The sequence below is a fragment of the Otolemur garnettii genome, unplaced genomic scaffold (genome assembly GCF_000181295.1).
Source record: "Otolemur garnettii isolate 467f Iridium unplaced genomic scaffold, OtoGar3 scaffold00098, whole genome shotgun sequence".
NCBI classification, from domain to species: domain Eukaryota; kingdom Metazoa; phylum Chordata; class Mammalia; order Primates; family Galagidae; genus Otolemur; species Otolemur garnettii.
The window spans coordinates 7387946-7410424 of record NW_003852493.1 but is presented as its reverse complement, the minus strand read 5'-3'; the positions used below and the strand labels follow the sequence as shown (position 1 = coordinate 7410424).

At 39.1% G+C, this 22479-nt stretch overlaps 1 protein-coding gene and 1 pseudogene across 3 annotated transcripts in view; one reads left to right on the top strand and one right to left on the bottom strand.

The window, feature by feature from the left end:
* The window catches only part of RBMS1 (RNA binding motif single stranded interacting protein 1), a 136776-nt gene extending 114297 nt beyond the window's left edge, over positions 1 to 22479 (top strand). The window contains exons 7-15 of one of the 3 annotated variants that reach the window (XM_023516792.1): positions 10944 to 11050; positions 11949 to 11998; positions 12125 to 12218; positions 14626 to 14673; positions 15569 to 15619; positions 18323 to 18433; positions 19495 to 19575; positions 21027 to 21111; positions 22226 to 22479. In XM_023516792.1, the coding sequence (XP_023372560.1) occupies positions 10944 to 11050; positions 11949 to 11998; positions 12125 to 12218; positions 14626 to 14673; positions 15569 to 15619; positions 18323 to 18433; positions 19495 to 19575; positions 21027 to 21104 (620 nt within the window). In that variant the 3' untranslated portion in view covers positions 21105 to 21111; positions 22226 to 22479. Of the gene's footprint in view, positions 1 to 10943; positions 11060 to 11948; positions 11999 to 12124; positions 12219 to 14625; positions 14674 to 15568; positions 15620 to 18322; positions 18434 to 19494; positions 19576 to 21026; positions 21112 to 22225 lie in introns of all 3 variants that reach the window. The other 2 variants (XM_012809000.2, XM_012808999.2) reach the window with 2 other exon arrangements.
* Positions 3711 to 4479, bottom strand: LOC105887582 (annotated as a pseudogene).

Sequence of the window (22479 nt, the reverse complement as noted above, 5' to 3'; positions counted from 1 at the left end):
TGGCATCACACAGCTCACAGCAACCTCCAACCCCTGGGCTTAGGCGATTCTCTTACCTCAGCCTCCTGAGTGGCTGGGACTACTGGCGCCCACCACAACACCCAGCTATTTTTTTGTTGCAGTTTGGCCAGGGCTGGTTTTGAACCTGCCACACTGGGTATACGGAGCTGGTGCCCTACTCACTGAGCCACAGGCACCACCTGAAGGCTACTTTGTTTTTAAGAGCAAAGATATTTACTGTTTATTGTTACTGCCTTTGGAAAATACATGGACTTCTAAAAACACTTGGAAATCACAAATAGTACCTGATAATAACATTTTAGCAAAGCCTAATACATCCTTCCAGCCTTTCTTCATTCATTTTAGAGAGGAAGTCTCACTATGTTGCCCAGGCTGGCCTCAAACTCCTGGGCTCAAGAGTTCCTCCTGCCTCAGCCTTCCGAGTAGCTGGGACTACAGGTGCCTGTCACAACCCCTGGCTATTTTTTTTGTTGCAGTTTGGCCAGGGCCAGGTTTGAACCTGCTACCCTTGGTATATGGGGCCGGTACCCTACCCACTGAGCCATAGGCGCCACCCTCTGAAACACTTTTTTAAAATCTGTGTTTTCATCTTTGATGTTAACATGTTTTAAAAGATGGGTGGCGCCTATGGCTCAGTGAATTGGGCGCCGGGCCCCATATACCAAGGGTAGCGGGATTGCACCTGGGCCCCACCAAACTGCAATAAAACAATAGCCGGACATGTGGCGGGCACCTGTAGTCCCAGCTACTTGGGAGGCTGAGGCAAGAGAATCGCCTAAGCCCAGGAGTTGGAGGTTGCTGTGAGCTGTGACTCCACGGCATTCTACCGAGGGCAATAAAGGTAGACTCTCTCAAAAAAAAAAAAAAAAACTATGTTTTAAAAGAGGCTTAATCTTTTCTTTTCTTTTCTTTTTGAGACAGAGTCTCTCGATGTCGCCCTCGTAGAGTACTGTAGCATCACAGCTCACAGCAACCTCCAACTCTTGGGCTACAGGGACCTGCCACAATGCCTGGCTATTTATTTTTGGTTGTAGTTGTCATTGTTGCTTGGAGGCCCGAGCTAGATTTGAACCCACCTTCTCCAGTGCATGTGGCTGATGCCCTAGCTGCTGAGCTACAGGCCCCAGGCTGAGGCTTAATCTTTTCTTAGAATAGATGTAATGCGTATTATCGTTTATTAGGGGAAAAATTGCTTGTAAGGCCTTTTCTCCTATCTTTCCCAACCCAATTTCTCATTTTTCCCTGAAACATTGTTCCTTATTTGGATTTGCCTTCATTTTGAATGCTGGCTCGTTTATAGTAAGTTAGAGTTGCTTGGGGGATCTCCAACCAGGGTAAAGGAGCCCCGTGCCTTCTTTGTGAGACAATCTAGGTGAATTTCCTTAAGATTTTCCGTAATTGCTTAATACTTGCTTGATAAATATTCCGTGGTTGGGAACCAGTATGGTGGCAGTTTTCCACATAGCTAATGTTAGAAACAAGAGATGGGAGGTTTTTAGTTATCTGGAACTGATACCCAAATTAGGAGACGTGCTCCAGGCAAAAACACTGAAATACATGATCATGATTCAGGGATTTGTCTAAAAATGCTTTTCCAGTACCTTCCTGTAGGAGAATACAGTCTCTTAAAAGACTAAAAGCATATGTGGCATGTTAGCTGGAACTCGCCTAGAGCTGAAAGCCGCTCTGGCATCCTGCTTGCCCAAAACACTCCCTGACCTGCCCCAACGAGGACAAAGGCCAGCAGCGCTGTGTTCAGTGCTACAGGACACAGTGTGATCACCTGTCTCTCCTTCTGGACTTCTTGACATCGATGGAATCTGAATAAATCCCTGTGTGCTCAGGGCAGAGAGCTTTATGAAAGTATCTAGACACCAGGTCTGTGATGCCTCCTAGGTGCTCCCTCAGTCCTGTGCTAGTGTCATCCTGCCCCATCGCTCCAAGCGCCACCTGCGTCATGGGGGGCAGGGGGCGGGGGTTCAGTGAAGTACGTATGTGAGTGCTGGGGGAGTCCTTCTGAACCCTTAGCACGCTCTCTATGTTCTTGTGACTTCTCAGATTGAGTGTGCACCCAGCAGGGCTTGAAAACTCTCTTGCCTTCATATCATAACTCTCTGTATACAGTGATACTATTTGGGGATTGCCCTGTGCCAGGAGGCAGAGGGAAAATTACTGCTCTGGTAAAAGATCTGGGAATTTTTAAAAGGTTTTTATTGCCCATTTTGTTCCCTTAATATTTGTCTGAAGCATTATTAACTTTGTAAAACCAGCAAATTTGGGTAGCTCTAGGACAAAAGAAATACTTAAAGATAGACATGGTGCTCTTGGTACCTTTAGGATGATGTGATCACATCTCTCACCCCATCTGTACAATAGAACTGGGTCAACATGCACACCTGGTGAGCTGAACCTTTCCAGGGCGGCACTCTTGATGTGCTGGGATAGGCCCAGGTGGCCAATGGGGCAAAGGCTGTCTTATAGATACAAAATTCAAAGTCATTCTCCACCGGGGAGAGTGAGTCTAGTTTTTAAAATATGATAAGAGACCACAACTGGAGATGTGCCAGTGTGTCACCCCAGATGCCTTGAGTGCCAGACAAGGCACTCATCACCGTGGGTCATACCCACCCCACAGCGTTTTACACCCTTTCACTGTCAGGTTCTGCCAGTGAGGGACAATAAATAGTGGAGTCAGATTTTATTAAAGCATAAGGGTCTTGGGTGGATGATGTGGGTGTTACTGTATAACAATTTTCTAAAAGACATAACTTCATCCTTAACTATAATTTGGACATTTCTTCATTCTATGAGGAGCCAAGGCACCAACCCCAACCAGCTCATTGAACTATCTCTCAGTTTTAAATCCGATAGATAGTAGGCCAGTCCCTAAAAGCATTTATAACTTCTGACCCAGAAGTCCCTCTCCTAAGCATTGTATTTTTAAGGGAAAACATCTGCGTAATTGCTGACGATGAACCATGTGCTATTTAAAGTATATTATTTAATTCTCATACTAAGGACATACATCATCTTTTAAAAAGTCAAACAAAATTTTCAATAGAATTTTATATTTGTGTGTATATATGTAAATAAACAATAAAATAGCACCAAGGACCTGTGTAAAATTTCATCCTACAGTTTCTATGCAGGCTACTTTAGCAATAAGTGGCACTCTATTTGTTTTAAATGCATATGATTGCGGAAAACTGTTGGAGTCATTCACCAAAGACTGGCAAGATTCTCCATGGATATTGCAGACATTCAAATGAATACAGTTAAATTGTGAGTGCCAATTTGCATGCACAGGTTAAGATGAGGATCCTCCGTGTATTGTTGAGGCTATGATGCAGTCAGTATGAGAATCAGCATTATACTCATTTGCACTTAGGCTTCTGCCTTCCTTAAAAGTACATTCCATCCCTCAGAGGTCAGCTACATAAAGATGACTCATCAGCTCCATCACACTGGTCAGAACACCTTCCAAATATTTAAGTATACTGTAAAACCTTAAAAAGATACTGGCATTGTGATAAAAATCCTGATCAATAGAACAAAAATATGTCCAGAAAGATACCTGGACGTATCTTGAATTTACTGATCTTGCTTCGAGTAAATTCGAAGTGGGAACCCTCTCATCCTCTTTGCTACCCACTGAGAGCCTCACTTCAGAGCACCTTCTTGCAAGCTGCTGAATCAGTGAATGCACCATTAGTAATAATGATTTTTCAAGACAAGTCAACAAAGCATAAAGCCATCTTCCCAACTCTGCGGTAAAGTCTCTTACTCCAAACCAATTCCTCAGGTATTCCAAGACACTAGTTACTATTACCTGATTCTGCTAACAGGACCAAGGAAGGGAGGAAAACTGATTTGTACATCATCAGTTCTGGGACTTTGATTTGTTGCTGGTCCATTTGTTGCTTGCCCCATTAACACATAACGTTTCATCCAGACAAGATGTTCTTCAGCCTTCTTCATCTTCGAATTCTGGCATCATCACATTACTATCCAGTTATTGTGATTTCCAGTGATTTCTGTGTGTGTTCACGCTCTGTCAAACAGTTGAAAACTGTGTTCCTCGTGTCCACTGAAGTGTTTGGGAATAACCTTCAGGGGTAGGTTGGCATCCTAAAAGGAAAATATTCATACCCTGCTTCTTTTTCAACTTCTTTGGGTCAGTTTGTGGTACCACAGCATCTGGACATTGAGCTGCTTCTATAGGGACCCACCTTAGGTGTTCCTGAAGTGTCCTTGAGAGTACTGAGCTTCCGTCATGTTGCAGGATTCCCTCAACAGTAACTGTAACCGGGGCATCAACTCTTCCACTGCAGACTCTGTTGGTACCCGTGCTATGGCTTGCAAACCTGGCCCATGCACTTCTGAGCATTTACTCATAATTTGAAAGCAAGGGGAGGAACCTTTATTTAAAAAAACTTTGAGCACTTTCATTGTCATAGTAGTAAGAACAATAGCTTATATTCATTGAGCTGCTCTAAGCACTCTTAATGTTAATTGTAACAATCCTTTGAAATGGATACTATTATTATTCCCCATTTCCTGAATTATCAAACTAGAGGCATGGAATAACTTGCCCCCAAGTCATTAGCTACTAAGTAGCAAAGCCAAATTTTAAACCTATGGAGACTAATCTCGAGGCAGTATTCTAACCACCGTGCAATATAACCACTGATACCACAGTTGGCACTGGTACACACAGATGCCCATACAGGGTTAGTTACAAAAGTTAAGAAACTATACATGAACCCTTTTCAAATAGAACACTATGTTACCATTGTAGAACATGGAGAAACTACACATGACCCCTTTTCAAATAGAACACTGTATAACATTTGTTATAGAACAAATGATTCTATAACAAGGTACAGAAAGGTCCACAGTATAAATAGTAGAAGAAAAGATGAATGTATCTACGTAGACTTATTAAAGTAGTAAATTTAGAATATAAAAAAATTTATATTGCAGTGGTAGGGGATATTGCGTTTTTATTTTCTATTTAACATTAATATTGTTAAATCATTATTTTATTGAAACACGTTTCTTCCTTGGTGGATTGGGGGAGGGAGGTGAGGGAGAATTGTGATAAGAAGAAAAATTAAACCTGGTGGAAACAAAGTGAACACATGAATCTGTTACAAATGTGGCCCTGTCATCAAACTGCGTGGGAGATGGAAACACTGTGTAAAGGGCAGGAAGAGAAAACAGAACTCAACCAGTCATGGCAGGGAAAGTATCCGTAGAGGAAAGCTACAGCATAGCTCTGGGTCTCGGTTGAGTAGGACAGAATGCGGGTAGAAACAGATGGGACTAAAACAGGAAGTTGATACTGTGCTCATAAAAAATGGGCAATAGTTATTGGATCCCTAGGTTGAAGTTTTTGAAAAGAGGAGGCTCAATTCCTTGCATGTTATTAGTCGAGGAATTTTGAAAGTAGCCCACATCAGAAAGAAGGCTAATTACAGCTGCTGAGTGGACTAGTTTTCCACAACTGATGGAGAAGCTTCTATCAAGGGCAGTTTACATTTTACAGGATGTTGATTAGGATAAAATGCTGCTTAACTAGACAAATGGGAGCTTGGAGGGAGTAGTTGCTCCAGCTGTTACTGCTGTCAGCATCTGCGGGAAAAGCCTGGAGAAGACCTCGGTTAGAACACACTGAGGAAAAGGTCCACCCTGTTACAAACTGCAGAGAGCGCCAAGACCCTGGGGAGGGAGCAGGCTTCAGAGGATCAAACCCTCAGCTACAGTGCTTACTCAGAGTAGGTACTCTAGAAAGGAGTTTTTTAGTATAAATATCAAAGAAAGGCATTTAAGCCCAAATTATTGTAGTTTGAGCTTCAGAAGATAAGTAAGGGAAAATATTTAACATATAATAAATATTATTTATTTGTTGTAAATGGGCTGTTAAGTCATCATAAGGCTCATAGTCTTTTAGGACGGATTGTTAGTACCACAAAATGAGTCATTTGTAAAAGATCATCCCCCTTTAAAAACCCTACTGAGGGCACACTGGAGAGCTGGCTCTTTGGAGACTCCAGAAAGTACAAGATCAGTGTTTGCACAGTATTACCCAGGGCCATTCACAAATGCTCAAGTTGTCAAGCTTTTGGAGGCGCAGGTTCCTGTTGGTTCTGAAGGATAAGAAAATTAGTAGTCTTGGGTCATGAGGACTAGACTCTGACACTAGAACCAAAAAGTTACAACTAATTAAGGAGAAAATCAGCCTAGAGTATTCTGCATAGTTGGCAAAGTCATACAGTTCTGTATCTGAAATCACAAGTCATTTGTCAGAGCTCTTCGTAATTACTGTTTTGCAGAGTAAAGAATTGCTAATCTAGAAAAGTGACCATGTAGGACATTATTACATATTAATTTTTTAGAGTTAATATAACCAGCCTTACCTATTGCCATATTCTTAGTCACATTGCTAATATTTGTGTCACTTCCTTTTCTGTATGTCAGTCTTCCACTGTCTCCCTTATAAAAAACAAGGAGGCCAGCCAAAGGGTCCGTTCTATAGAACAAGCCGACCTGTGTAATAGACTTCAAAGGGCAAACGGGAGGCTACGCCTGGTTTGATGAAAGCCACAGGAGATGCTGGTCAAGTGAGGATGTCTTATTTTGTAACAAGCTCACATGCACTTAAAAATAAGTAGGTCATGACACATATCTGGGTGTTTTGTTTGCTTTTCTCCCCCAAAATCTAACTGAAAGCATCTAACCCTTGCTCAGCTTCATGGCAGAGGCCACCTAAGTGCCTGTTACAGTAAAGTCAGGCCCTTTTATCACCAAAATGCCTAGACATTTCTTAAATCTTTCCACAGTTTGCTCCCATGGAGCAAATCTTTGTACTAAGTAAAACTTTAAGAACTTACAGGGAGAAGCTGTTTCTTATAATGTCATTCAAGTAAATGGGTAAGTGATTGTAAAAGAAATACACCTGTTGCTTTTTTTTTATTATTATTTCAGGTTAATTTCAGGGTACAAAGAAATAGGTTACAGTGTTTGCATTTGTTAGGTAGAGTCCCTGTTGTGGTTGTGTCCCTCCCCCAAGAGGTGCGTCACATACCCATTAAGTGGGAGCACACCAATCCCTCTCCCTCCTTCCGCCCCCCTCCCTCCCCATCTTGAATTGAATTGAGTTTTTCTCGTGCGTGGGTGTGTATTAGATCATCTGCTAGTTTCATATTAGTATTGGGTACATTGGATGCTTGCTTTTCCGTTCTTGTGATACTTAGAAGAATGTGTTTCAACTCTGTCCAGCTATTTCTACATCAAAAGTATTTTGTTTCTGGGTAGCATTTTTAAGTAATTCTGAAAAGAGTGCTCTGTAAATGACTAAATGGGTTTTTGTAAGATTGGGTACACACTCTTTTCCAGTAAACTGCAAGCCCTAATGAGGCAAGAACCCTGCTGTATCCACCAGTGTATTCCCAGCCCTTGTGTGCCTGTCACATAATATTAATAGACATTAAAAACTGTAACTAATTTATTGATAGACATTAAAAATGTCAACTAATAAATAGACCAAGGGGAATTTCAATAGAGGAAAGAACCTGTTAGAAATTTATATTGGTTCACGTGAAATACAGGGGCACTCCTGTTTCCTTGAAACAAGGAGTTCGGGGCAGCGCCTGTGGCTCAAAGGGGTAGGGCGCCAGCCCCAGCCAAAAACTAAAAAAAAGAAACAAGGAGTTTGCAGCTATTATATAAAAAAGAAAAATGTGTGTCATTTCTACTGGTTATAATTCTTTAAAATAAGAAGCTGGTTCTAAGATATGGGACACCTGCCAGTATGCAGACTGTTTTAACTTCTTACCTCTTTTGCTTTTAGAGGGAAAAAAATATCCTAACACAAAATCATGTAGTAAATATAATTCCTTTTAGCAAGAGTCAACTACATCTTCTTCCATTTGTTTCCATTTAAATGACGTACAGTAGAACCGTAGTTGGCCATCTCACTACATTGATCTCTTCCTTAGGTTGACCTAATTGTCATAGATTCGACGAGCACCACGTGTGTGAATCAGCACAGTCAGCTCAGTTCCTGTGGTGACCACCTCTGTATCTTGACCAGTTTATTTCAGTCCCTCAGGTGGTTCTGCTGTAATAGCAAGCGTGTCATCATCATTTGATATTTACCTCATTGTTACACACTTTTAGCAGGCATTATTGTTGCCTGAGATGTCTTTTTCTTTGACAGGTCAGAATCTAGATGAATGAAAATATATTAGAAGTGCCGTATCCACAGATAGAGGCTCTTGGACATTCAGTACATGTCAGCGCACACTAGGGTCTCACTGCTTACTGCCTTCATTCACACCTGCCTGCTTGGGTGGCCAGAGATGAACTTCCAGAATTAGTCCAATCTGCTCAGGTTCTTTCTTTAAAAGAACTTATGCTAACGGAGGAAAATGGCCTGTTGGCATCACTACCTAAGCCAAATAAACTCTTTCAAACAAAAAAATTGAAATTTCAATCTAACAGCTAATTTTTATAAAATCCTCTAGAAAAAAAGGTGTCTGTTTGTGCTGAAGACCCACAAAATGCCAGTACCACAGATTTTATTACTCCTTCTCTTGCCCTTTGGGGTTATATGGGACAGAATCTTAAAACCTCAGATAACACTGGATGCTACACTCAATGCTATAAGGCCCTTTCTAGATCTGTGGAGAGTAAGATCTTGCTTTTCTCATCTAAGTTCTTGATTTTTCCTTAGATGTTGAGGAAGGAGTGCACTTGTGTGCCCATTGATCTGGGCAGTTACATTGCAGGACATTTTTTTGTTTTTTTCTTTTTCTTTTTAGAGATGGGGGTCTCTGTCTATCACCCAGACTAGAGTACAGTGGCACGATCCTAGCTCACTGTAACCTTGAACCAGTGGGCTCAAGCAGACTTCCTACTTCAGCCTCCTAGGTAACTAGGACTGCAGATGTGTGCCATAATGTTTGGCTACTTTTTTTTTTTTTCTGGTCTCACTATGTTGCCCAGGCTGATCTTGAACTCCTGGTCCCAAATGATCCTCCTGCCTCAGCGTCCTTAACTGCTAGTATTACAGGCATGTGCTGCCTGGCCCAGCCTCAGTGCTGGCATGTTAACCAACATTATTTTAGTTGCCTTCAAAGACAAGGATGATATAAATTAAGTCCTTACTCTCAGAAAGAAGGTAAATACATTGCTGTCTTTCCTCAGTGATTAGAAAGCTCTCTTGCCTTGTTTCATCTATTTATTTACTTTTTATGATTGTTGGTAAAAGTAGAAATTTCAAAAACAAAATTCAACACCTTTTTATGAAAAGACAAATAATACATTTCATCAGCAGTCTGAGGTTTGGCTCCAGTTCATCTCCTGTCACACCCAGTTTGCCTTAAAAGGAAGTTCCTTGTTCAGGAAAGGGGGAGGGGTCCACTGATGGTAGGGTGATATTGCTGGTATTCTTACCTAATGTTTTTGCTCTTAATTCCTGTACCCATAGTACAGTTGCCATTCAGAAGTGAGCTCATATTCCAACCCATCCCTCTGGAGTGGTTCACATTGAGAAGAGAAGAAAGGAGAGCCAAACTGCAGCCTAGACAGCTCCCCGAGCAGGAAGTGCAGTTGGGTTTTTGTTTTATTTTGTTTTGTTTTTTGGCAGAGAAGTGTTGAGAGACACTAGTGCTTCCACCCTGTCATTAGTGGGTGGGTGAGAGTGATATAAAATAAGAGATGAATTAGGATAATAAGAGGCAAAGGAGAAAGGAGTAAATTTTCCAAAAGCAATATTTTTCTCTTCGTGGTTATTTAACTTTGAACCAGAACTTGAAAGTAGTAATCATGGTCTAGAGTAGACAAAGGGGCAGAACGTGGGAACCAGACAGGAAGGTGTGATTTCCTTTATTACATTAACTAGAAACATACATAAAAATGCACGACTTTCGGGAATACACTGCTATTTCCATTATAGAAAAGCAAAGAAAAGGGAAAGTCACACTGGTGTCTGTCGCCTTCTTTTTTTTTTTTCCAACTATAATGAATATGTATCCTTTAAAATAGCCTGTACATCTTCTTCTCTGATTCACTCCTTGGGTTTTTCTTTGGACTGTTTTGTGAGGTGGATATATAGTAAAGCAACACCCAGTGGGATGACTAAAGGCACAGACAAACCTTTAAATAGAGTGACCAAGCATTTTCAGCCTTCTCACAATGGCTACCTTCACTGCCGGATCCCCGAAATAAACCACTGAGACCTATTGATGTTCATTCATCGATTCAACCAAGATGTAATAAGTGCCTATAAAGCGCTAGCCGCTTAGGTACCGAGGATACAGTGATGAACTAAACAATGTTACTGCTCCCATGAGATTTACATTCTAAAGGGGAAAGCAGACTCCTAACAAATCACTGCGCTCACATTGTTATAAATGCTATGGATAAACCTACAACGTGAGAGGCAAATAAAGGGGCTTGTTTTCTACAGTGAGAAGTGACAGTCTTGGTGAGGAAATATAAAGAGGAGCATTTAATGCCTTTAACGTGGTGGGAGGGAGGATGACACAGTCTTATTTATATTTGAAGATTATTTTCATGGTAGTCTAGCGGTGGAATTAGAGAAGGCCCCAGATAAAAAGAAGTGTATCAGTATTTCAAAGACACACAAAATTGAATCAGAAGATTCCTTTGCTTCCTTAGAATGGTTCTTTAAATGTTTTTATTACACTGTTATTTGGAAATAGTAACTAGTATGTTATTCTGTACTGCATTTTTTAGCAGTGCATGGTTTTGTAAGGGTCTGAGTAAGTAAAGTGTTCTGTGAATTCCCTTAGAGCACCAACACTGCTTCTGTTGAAAAAGACATTCAGTTACATTTTGTCATCTGCACACACACATAATTGTGGTTTCATAGGATGTTTTCCCCATTTCCTCAGCTCCTACAGAGCCTTTATTATGTAAGTTCGCGGATGGAGGACAGAAGAAGAGGCAGAACCCCAACAAATATATCCCTAATGGAAGACCATGGCATAGAGAAGGAGAGGTGAGACTTGTAAGTCCTTTCTTGAAAATTTAGTGGGGGTGTGTGATCACAAAAGCTCACATGAAAAGCTACACAAAAGGGCCCTTGCCTTGGCCACCACCAGTCTGAAACTGGGGTCAGGATTAAACCTCCCTGCTGGTACATTATAATTCAGGTGACATCCCATTAAAACTCTTCCCAATGTGCGTGGTGCTGACAGAGTGATGATTCTCCAGATCAGCAGGTGGATGGTAGAAACAGCTCTGTTTACCAGCCAGCTACACATAAAGTAAAGGCATTCTAAATTGCTGTCAGAAATACTCAAGTGTTTTGGAGTTTTCTTTTTTTGTTTTTTTTTTTAATGTCATGGTTTCTTGGAGGGTTTACATTTACAATAGTCAAAAATGATAAATAACATTAACATAAATAGTATATCACTAAGTTGGGTGGTTTTATTTATTTTGGCTCATTCTTTTGAAGAGTTTTCTCTACCCCCAAATCCTAATTTTTTAATAAAATGTTAGACTTCCATTTCCCCCTATTTATTTTCCATGAATTGTTATTTAAAAAATGATAACATACTGGTCCAAGAATGTCTGGAGAAAATGTTCTCAAATCTGCACTGTCCAGTGATAGCCACCAGCCACATGTGTCTATCTGACTTAGTGTGCTGGAGGGATTGAATTTTTCATTTAATTTTCAATAGCTGCATGTGGCTAATGGCTACCATGTGGGACAGCACAGGTCTAAAGTATAATTTTCATATTTAGTATATAGTATGTTTGACCAACAGAAACTCCCAGTTTTATCAAATGCTATTAAACTATCACTGTCTTATCCTATTACGGCTCTAAGAAATGGAATTTTTGAAAGGATGCCTTTCTGTATGAATGCTCATGTTTCTTTCTCTTTCCCATAGGCTGGAATGACACTTACTTATGACCCAGCTACAGCTGCTATCCAGAACGGGTATGTCATCAGGGAAAGTGCATAATGGCTCGAGGGAAAATGTGAAGGTGTAAAATAGCAGATATTTGTTCCATGAATTATTTTATGTAAAGGATTACTTAATAAAGGCTTTTGTGTTTGTTCTAGATTTTATCCTTCACCATACAGTATTGCTACAAACCGAATGATCACTCAAACTTCTATAACACCCTATATTGCATCTCCTGTATCTGCCTACCAGGTTTGTACCTTTAGGATTCATCAGCAGTATGACAACTTGCGGACCATGAATCTCTGCTACATATCTATATGTCTTGAAATTTTGAACATTTATAATGACAGTTACGTCAGATGTTATGCAGCTTGGATAGCCAGTTTAGAATAAGCTGCTTTTGATTTGGCAGAGTAATTTATTTTTATGTATAGGAGAATGTAAAGCTAGGGGAAATAGTTGTCAGCTGTCAGTCCTTGGAAAAGCAGCATTTTAGAACTGGGATGAACCCAAACGCATTCTTCACCAACGGGCTCTGCTTTTGGACACTCATGTGTCCCAAAATAGAAAGTTAAGGTAATTACCATTAGGTAAAGTAGAGTAGTGTGCCCTTGCTTTTGTTTATGTATGGGCAGGAACTGATGAAAGACCAAGTAAACATGTATGCGCTAATACACAAAGCTGTGTCTCCTTTAGGTAGCATCAAATGAGCAATGCAGATGACATCTGAAGCAATAAATAAAGAAGTGACTTCCTATTTTGGTTATTTTGTGAGGAGGCTGTACTGTAAAATAAATTCCCAGTTTCAAAACAAAAATCTCATTAAGCACCTTGTTATAATACTGATTTGATTTGATTGCAGGGTTAGCCCCTAACAGCTATGTACATGCATTTCCCCTCCCATATCAGAGTACCTCTACGAGGTGCTGCCTGGGTCCGGAAAGGAACATCCTAATGGAGTTCAGTTACAGATGTGCAGGATTAGAGTTCTCTTTTGTTGACTGTTGGGAGCCTGTGTGGCTAAACAAAGTTTTTATGTATTTTTGTTTTTATAACAATTGAATTAGGTGTTGTAGTCCTGATTTCTGGGGTTAGGGGACTACAATATGTAATCTAATCACTGTGTTATTTTACTTCTGTCAGCCTCAATTTCCTCCTCTTTAAAATGGGTATAATAATAGTTTCTATCTCATAGGTTTAAGAAAGTTAGAACTAAATGAGACTTATCTGTGTAAAGAATTCAGCACAATAGCTGGCAAATTCATTAGCACTCAATAAGTGTGAGCTATGATTATTATTAATATGCAGGATTAGCTGACTTATAATAATTATACTTTCAGTCAACATAAGCGATATCGTAAAGCTGATTCTGCCTAAAAACACGAAAATGGTTTTAAATGACAGAGAAGAGATCAGATGTGTAAAAAGTGAGATTTTGAAGTAATATTCACAGCTGTCCTCAGCTTTTAGGTTCTTTAGTTCTCGTCCTTTCCCTGATTTGTCACTCATTTTCTTTTCTTGATTCTCTCTGGGATGTTATGTCACTTATTCTGGTGCTTCAGTCTGCTAGGCATAGTATTCGCTAATTTAACACCTTCTTAACTGTTTTAGACTTAGGATTCCTACCTTTTCCTTGCCTGTATGAGACTCTGTGAGATCTGCTATAGTGCATTTTCCCTAATAAACAATTCCTATGTCTGCTATTAATAGGTAATCTTCTTTCTTAACTGTCTGAACTTGGAAACCTCTGTCACCAAAATAGGGTCAAGTATGAGCTTGTTCTCAGGTAAATGAAAGGTCATACATATTAAATTGGCACTTATGTTGGCATAGATGTTACAGCTCTTAAAGCATCGCTCCTCCACCTCTTTTTCTCTCTTTAATATAAAAGCAATGTGCATTTTGGCCACAGAGTCATTTCATAGAATAAAAAATTAGGAGACTAGTGTTGGTAATATAATAGATTTGGTATGGCTAACTGGAAACAGTACATTGTTTAAAAGGCCCGATTTCCTCTCCTGGGCATTCTGTATTTCTCTGAGATACATGTGGAATTTTAGTCCATCATCCTGACCCTCATGCATAGCCTCTCCGGCTGATTTTTAACCTGATAAATTCAGAGACACAGTGGGCCTAGTGTATGAGCTTTATGTAATCCACAGTCCCCTTAAGTTGTTTGTGTATGTGTGCAGTTATTTCATCAGGTGTTCAAAGGGCTCCATGACCCTGGGAAGGTTAAGAACCAATGGTAAAAAGTTTATAGGACATAGATTATTATTCCCATTTTACAATTAGGGAAATTTGAGGAATAGAAGTTGATAGCAGCTGATTTGCTGCTTAAGAAAGAAAATTACATTAGATGTCATAGTTCCCTAACTCCATGATTTTATAAGCTATTAAATTATTAAGAAGCATCTAAAAAATGGGGACATCTGCCCCAAATTGGGGTCTTCAGGGAGCTGCTTACCTCCTGGTGATTTATCCTGTGAGGGCCCTGCATCACGTTGGAGTGGGCCTTTCTCCCCTAAACTATCCTATGCTTGTGCAAAAATTGGCATCTGTAAGAAACCACCAATCTATCCCAGTGGGGAAAGGCTGCAGTCCAGATAACTGAAATGTTAACAAGGCAGAAGCACCTAACTTTGGTCTGCCTTAGGTGGCAAAGGAAACCAGAGAAAACAAGTATCGGGGCTCTGCTATCAAGGTAAATCACAACACGTTCTTCCCCGTGACTCTTCCCCATGTCCTGTCTATAGAATCTCTGAAGGGAACAATAGGGGATAAAATCCAAGAGAGGTTCTGGTTAAGAATTAGAAACTGAAACTTAAGTTTAACATTGCATAGACTCTGGAAAGCTCTGAGCATGACGAGTGAACTGATGTGTTTTCCTCTTGAGTGGCAAGAGGAAAGCACGTGCACGTGCTTCCCTTCCTGCCCCCAAACCTGACTCTGATGTCGTCTTTCTCATTTCCGAGTGTTTCTGTATAGATGCCCTTTTGATTATGGATGTTAAAATCTGGTTCCTGAAATTTAATTTCCTAAGTCTGAATTGCAGATTTTTATTTTCCACACTAACTAGAAATTATTGACTTCGGTATAAGATTTCTGAAACCTGATGTCCCAGGTATCAAATAGAAGTGGAATTTAGTTATTCTTATTAAATAAGCACGTACTTTAAGGACTAGCTTCTAATGAGATGTGCTGGAATTCTCATTCATCTGTATCCCCAGAGTACCTATTTCATACCTTGACGGTAATACAGTTCACTAATTTGAGTTGTTTCTTTGTTTATCTCCTTTTGCTCTTAGACAGAAATTGAGAGTGGGGCCCATGTCTTATTTGCTTTTTCTCTTTGGTGCCTAAAACTCAATAAATATCTTCTCAAGTGGGTGAAAAGAAATTGTTTCTAAATAATCATTTCATCCCATTCAGAGTGACCAGTTTGCCAAGAACTCTAACTGCCTTAATCGTTTTAATCATTGATAGTATTATTTCCTTATTTTCTGTCTGTAGACTTTTAACATGATTAAAAAGAGTTCTAGAGAAATAGGTAAGGATTACAATGGAAATCAATATTGCTCTCAAAATCCTTTTTCTAGGTGCAAAGTCCTTCTTGGATGCAACCTCAACCATATATCCTACAGCACCCTGTAAGTTTTCATCTTAATGTCTTTGTATTTTAAAAGTAAGCTATGTGTATATTCTCTGGGTTGAAACCATTTGCCAAAGATGATACAAGATTTGGGGAAATTTAAGCATGGAATATGAGTACAAGTTCATTATAAAACTTCCACTCATCCTTGTTGTAAAACAGATTGGTAGTAAACATTCAGATAACTTTTCTATGAAAAATTAAAATATGTTATATTGGAGGCAGGCCACAATTTTCGTACTAATACTAGTTCTGTAGGAGATCATTCAATAGAGTGGCCAAATTTTTAACAGTGCTTGAGGTAAAATAGCTTATATTCTGCATAACACAAATTAAAAGTTCAAAATTTAGATGGAGATTTTCATCCGTGTTACTAAGCTTTTCTGTGGAAATAATTATAAATACTAAAATGATAATGCATTCTTTAGTAAATGATGCCATGGCGCTCTAGCCTGGGTGACAGAGTGAGGCTGTCTCAAAAAGAAACAAACAAAACAAAAAAACCCAAATTTCTTAGTGACCTGAGCATTTGTCGTTCTTATGTATATAGTACATTTTTTAATCGATTTATACTTCACCTTATTCAGTAGTCTATTTAAAATGCTTTTCAAAGATACATGAAATTTAGTTTGTTGGATTAAAATGAGCATTTAAAAGTTGAAAAATAACTATAGAGAACAAAGTCACAGCTACGGCTAAGGGCACCCAACACAGTGAGTGACCTGCATGCTTGCCATGAGAAGGTCACAGATTTGGCCCTGAGCTTTCTAGTAAGCGGTGCAAAATGGGAATCCTGACAGGCAGTATAGTTCACAGTATGTATACGTTAGAAACAGATTGGATTGCTTAGGAAAATAACACTGTCCTTGGCCTTAAGTTCAGACAGGAATTTATGTCAGGATATCTCCTTAAAGTGGACACCACGCAGTGTAAGTCCATGTGTATGAAACAACAATCCAGAGATAACAAGTTCTGAACAATTCGCTGAGATGACCTGTAAGAAGCAGATAAAATATGTTTAGGTGATAAGAGAAGATCTCTCTGATGATGTGTGTTGTATGATATAAACACACGTACATGTATCTATACGTGCATCCTTGATACATCTGCATACATCCATAAATCCACACTTAGCTACACGCTATGTATACATTGTATGCGTCCACTAATCCACACAGTGCCCCTGATGCTCCATGCTACCTATTTTGGAATGCTTAGAAATCAATCCACTTTTAATTTGGGGATTTCCTACACAGTAGCTCCCACAGATGGTGCCAGTGAATGAGAAAAAGGAGCAGAAAACCCCTCCACCGTATTCTGGGCTTCTGAGTCATTTCCATGTTATCACATACTTTTTGATGCTCTACATTAAAAATGAAAAAAGAAAGACATTTTTCCAGAAATGCATCAATAACAAACATCTCTGACACATGTCTTTTTTCTTTTTGGCAACTTTTAGAGACAGATTGCACTTATCTCCATTTACCACCTTTGAGGAGGTATTACGAGTATGTGCAGAAGGTTCCTATCAGAGAATTCATTACCTTTTCCCACGTAGATTTAAACTGCCTGATTTAAACCAGGATTAAAATGCCTGTACACCTACCTCTTCCATCAACTGTGTACCTAATTATCAATAAATAACAGAGTACGTCAGACACAGTGATGCCAAAACATACATTAGTATTTATACAGTGTATCAGAATACTTGCATTCTCAGGTAATTGGATGATTGTAAAAGTCTAGAAATAAAGGAGTTAAATTTTGGCTTCTGCAATCAACATACCATGTAACTTAAAAGTGATGATGATGATGACAGCCATGCAGTAAGTTAGATAAATGCTTATGATAGAATGCCAGCTTAAGAGCAGAAGCCCAGGATATGACATTTTTGATGTACTCTGACTGCAGCGACGTAGACCTCTGCAGAGGCGCACCCTGGCAGCAGGGCCCTGACATTGTCAGGAGTAGCAGTATTAGGCTGGCTAAGTTATGGGTGATTGGTTTTTTCCTCTTCTCTGTTTTCTTCAATGTATCTAATTTGATTTTTACTGACCAATATGTTATCAAAGGAAGAACCTGGAATTGGATTATTAATCATGTCTGAGTTGACTTCCCTCCCCCAGCATCAAATGTCACTTAAAGTTCTGAGAAACACCACGTGAGTGAAGAATGTGCTCTCCATCCTAATGACCTGACCCTGAGCTAAACGACTGTATAGAACATTGTCGAACAAAACACAATGTTGATCATATCCAATGTAATCTATTGTTTTGTGACTATAGAGAACATCAACTCTCAGTTTTTTCCCCTAAGTTTTTATAAGAAACTATTTGGTCACACTAGGCAGCCAACAATAATTGTGGTTTGTGTTTCCTGTTACAGCTCCTCCTGCTGGACTAACTTGCTTTGCAGTTAGGTAAAGGGAAGGGAAAGAAAGATTCACCTATTACAGGGATTTCTGCAAAGTGAGTGCCAAGATATAATTTCACCTAATGCTCTTAAAAAAAACTCTCAGGAAGAGCAATCTAGAAGATTTTTTAGAAACAAAATAAATAATGATACCTTTGCAAGATTGAGGGAGGTTGATTTTGCTTCACATTCTTCAACAAACTAAGACTTTCCTTTGCAAAAGGTAATTATGGATTCTCAACTCCCTCCCTCAGTTTGTCTTATTTTGCTCTTGCTTCCAACTCCCCAGGGTGCCGTGTTAACTCCCTCGATGGAGCACACTATGTCACTACAGCCTGCATCTATGATCAGCCCTCTGGCCCAGCAGATGAGTCATCTGTCACTAGGCAGCACCGGAACTGTAGGTGGAAAATTAATATCATGTCTCTGTAAACAGAGGAGGGTAAATTAATGCAGCCTTATCTTCCCTGTCAAATTACAGTCTCTATGATGATAAAATTTTTGTCTGATCATCTCTCTTCCCCCCCTACATTGCCTTCTATAAAGTAAATACTGGGATATTTCTTGATTAATTGGTAAACTTAAAGTCTGTTCTTGGGGTATCCCTTACTGGAATATAGCACCCATATATGATCTCATCTAGCCTAATATAACTAGGATTATTCATGACACTATGGCGGTGTCGTGAAGCAACAGGTGATGGTAATACAAAGTGGGAAAGGCAGGAAATTTGTCCTCACTTATTTCTTCTTTTATGGGATTTGAGTACATTGAATCATGATCTTAATATTAACTTATTTCACCAAGGTCTAAGGACCAAGCTTGAGCTGTTAGCAGATCAACTACCAGGTTGTGTCATGTTTAGCATTTAGATGGCTTCAATTCAGCTTGTGTCTATAGTGGCTTACACTATAGTGCGTTCCCCCCACCCCAACAAAACCAGCAGCAGTGATACATATCCAATAGATTGACTTGAGATTTCTCCTGCCTTTCAGAAGGGATGACTGTCAGTCATTGTCTGATCTGCAGGGCTTCATTGTCTAATCTGCAGTGACCTGTTAAAGTTCTAATAAGTCATTTATCCCTGGGTCTCCACCTATAGAAACAATTAGTAGGTACTAGTTTAGTTTAGGGAGCTTCCAAGAAATAACAAGGTCCTTTGAGGAGAGAGTTTCTAAAATAACATTAGTGATACTGAATTATTGAGGATTATACCTTTTTTAATCTTCATCCATATCCTTCTTCCAAAGAAACATGGGTTCTCTAGCTTGAAAAATTCAAAAAGTAGAAAACTTTGCTTTCCATATGACATGTTTATGTGTACTCATTAAGCTTTGAGCTAGTCCATTTCAGTTTCTTCTTTGAGACTTGCAAATACTTTATACCCATCTCCCAGCTCCACAAGTATTCAGAATTGTCCATGATTTGCCATCCCCATTCTCATCTTATCGTTCTTTTCAGTACATGCCTGCAACATCAGCTATGCAAGGAGCCTACTTGCCGCAGTACGCACACATGCAGACGACAGCAGTTCCTGTCGAGGTTGGTACAGACCACTCAGTGACCTTTTTGGCAATAAGAAGAGTAAAGCTCCTCTAAGTTGACACCTAAGGGACTCTAACACACTGCTCAACATAAGGAACTAGGTTTATACTGATATGTACGTGTGCTGCATGTCTTGGTGTATGAAAATTCTATTACCTTTAAGGAGATGGTCCACGTAGGGAGATAGTCAACTAGGAAGTTCTACTGTAGTTTTGGAAATGGATCAGTGGAACGCAAAGAAAATAAAATCTATCATGAAGAATTGTTTAGAGGGGATATACCCACAAAAGAGTATTATTTTCAACTATAATATTTAATTTTCTCCATACAAGTTAGAGTAACAACATTAGGGTCACACTCCCAAGACCCTCAGAAATGTCTTCTAATCTTGTAGTGCATTTCATATTCCTTCAAGTCACTTGTTGCTTCTGTAAATGCTACTTACAGGCATGTTAACATAAATCTGGAATTTGTAACCCCAATACTAAAGATTGTTTCAATAATGAATAATGACAAAAAGAAGTCAGCTTTAATTCAGATACTTTATGGAAAAGAAGAAGCTGATGTTTCAAAAGTGTAACAGCAATGAGGAGGAAACAATGCTTGTTTTTGCAGAGGCTAGTAGTAGAGCTGAATAAGTCTTAGTTCTTGTCGTAGAAGATATCGATGTTGAATGGGAGAAAGAATTATGACGTTTGAATTATGATTGGTCAGAAAGCATAGCATTTTCCTGCTGGGTACCTTCAAATTCCAAGGAAGTTTATCAGTTCGTTGATTTTGCCTGGTAGGCAGGTCCTAAAGGTTCCAGGGCCAGGCAGGGACTGTAGAGCTGTGGCTTGCTTTGATGTTGCTGCTTTACTTACGATCTTGTAATTTTTGGCAACTCTAATTACCAAAGCCTATAATTTCTTATCTGCAATTCTGAAACTCAAAAAAAAATATGACAATAAGAATTCTTTTTGTAACTACATTAGCCAAAGAATCTGATCTATGGCAAAACCTAACTAGAACTGAGATAGGACAAAATCTGTATCCCACTTATTTATGGCTTATGCTTATTTGTGGCTTTCATTGTGGAACTATTAATATGATTGCTAAAAGGGTACAGCCCTGTGGCCTCCTAGGGGGTTTATGTCATATACAGTGTATGCATACCATATTTCAGATAAAATCTGAAAATATTGAATTTCAAATCACTTCTGGCTCCAGGAAATAAGAGAATAAGAGATTTGTCTACTAAATTATAGTTTGATAAGAATAGATAAGTCATAAACATTTGGACAGGAGATTCTTTGGGTCTATCTGACATGTCAGCTACTTAGGAAAATGATTAACCTTGAACACTCTACATGACATTAAGAAGTTCACTTTACAGTGTGCTTTTTAAGGTATATGGTATTGGACTTGGTCAGGTCTAAGTCTATCTCATTTGTTCTGCTTTGTCATAGGAAGCCAGTGGTCAGCAGCAGGTGGCTGTAGAGACGTCTAATGACCATTCTCCATATACCTTTCAACCCAATAAGTAACTGTGAGGTATGAAGGAAAGGTCTTCTTACCTGTGGGGCTCAACTCAAGCAAAGACTATGGTTTAGTTTGGTTTGGTTTTAATGAAAATGCTCGTTGGAATAACTCAATTTGATCATGCTACTTTAATCATAGCTAAGGTATCCAATTTTGTTGAAATGTCAAAATCAGTGATTTTATAAATTTGCAGATTAATCATCCTGTCCAAATAGAGTAATGCTTTATATTAAAGTCAAATGTATAATTACTCTCCTCCCTAAAAAAACCAAAAATCTGTAACATCAGAAAACACTAGGTATAAAAATTGACCTGTAACAGAAGTACCATACATTTCCTTAAAACTTATGAACTAAAGGATTTACAGCATAAGATGTTGCTTAATCTAGCACTAGCAAGATTAGCCATATCTTGACTGTGGATGTAGATTAATGTTAATATCCTTACTTTGAAAGACTGTAACAGGCAGTCCCCAAGTTACAAACATCCAATTTATGTATAACTCGTGCTTACGAACAGCGGCTGTTATAGTGAGTCCCCAACTTACAAACATCTTACCACTCCCACTTACAAAGAGCCTATTACAGGTAATAGGTGAATGTACCTGTTCCAACTTTCATACAGATTCAACTTAAGAACAAATCCATAGACCATATCTCATTCATAACTCAAACACTGCCTGTATTCCCAGCTGTCACTTGAACCACAAATTTCAGAACTTTTCACTTTGCCATGCATATTACAGTAGAATTAGCTAGGGAGAACTTTGAACAGCTGGTTTCTGGATTGCCCTCGTAACAGTGTGCAGTGTTGATTCCATAAAGTCACTCTTCGTGTTTAGAGAATCATGTGGATTTATCTCTGGGTCCTTTCTGAGAAGAAAGTATCTTGTGGGTTCTGGATATGAAAAGAACACTCAAGGCATTAAAAGTAACCATCAGAAAAAAAATAAATAAATAAATAAAATAAAAAAATAAAAAAGTAACCATCAGTTCCAGAGTTTGCCCTTCTCAGTCTCCCACCCATGATGAGCACAGCCTTTTTCAAACAACAAGACAGAGATTATAAAGCTCTGCATTGTATTGCACCAAATCTACAATACCATTTATCTTTTTTTCTCTTCCAGATGTACAGAAGGGTGTTCTTACATGAAGAAGGGTGTGAAGGCTGAACAATCATGGATTTTTCTGATCAATTGTGCTTTAGGAAATTATTGACAGTTTTGCACAGGTTCTTGAAAACGTTATTTATAATGAAAATCAACTAAAACTATTTTTGCTATAAGTTCTATAAGGTGCATAAAACCCTTAAATTCATCTAGTAGCTGTTCCCCTGAACAGGTTTATTTTAGTAAAAAAAAAACAAAAAAACAAAAAAAAA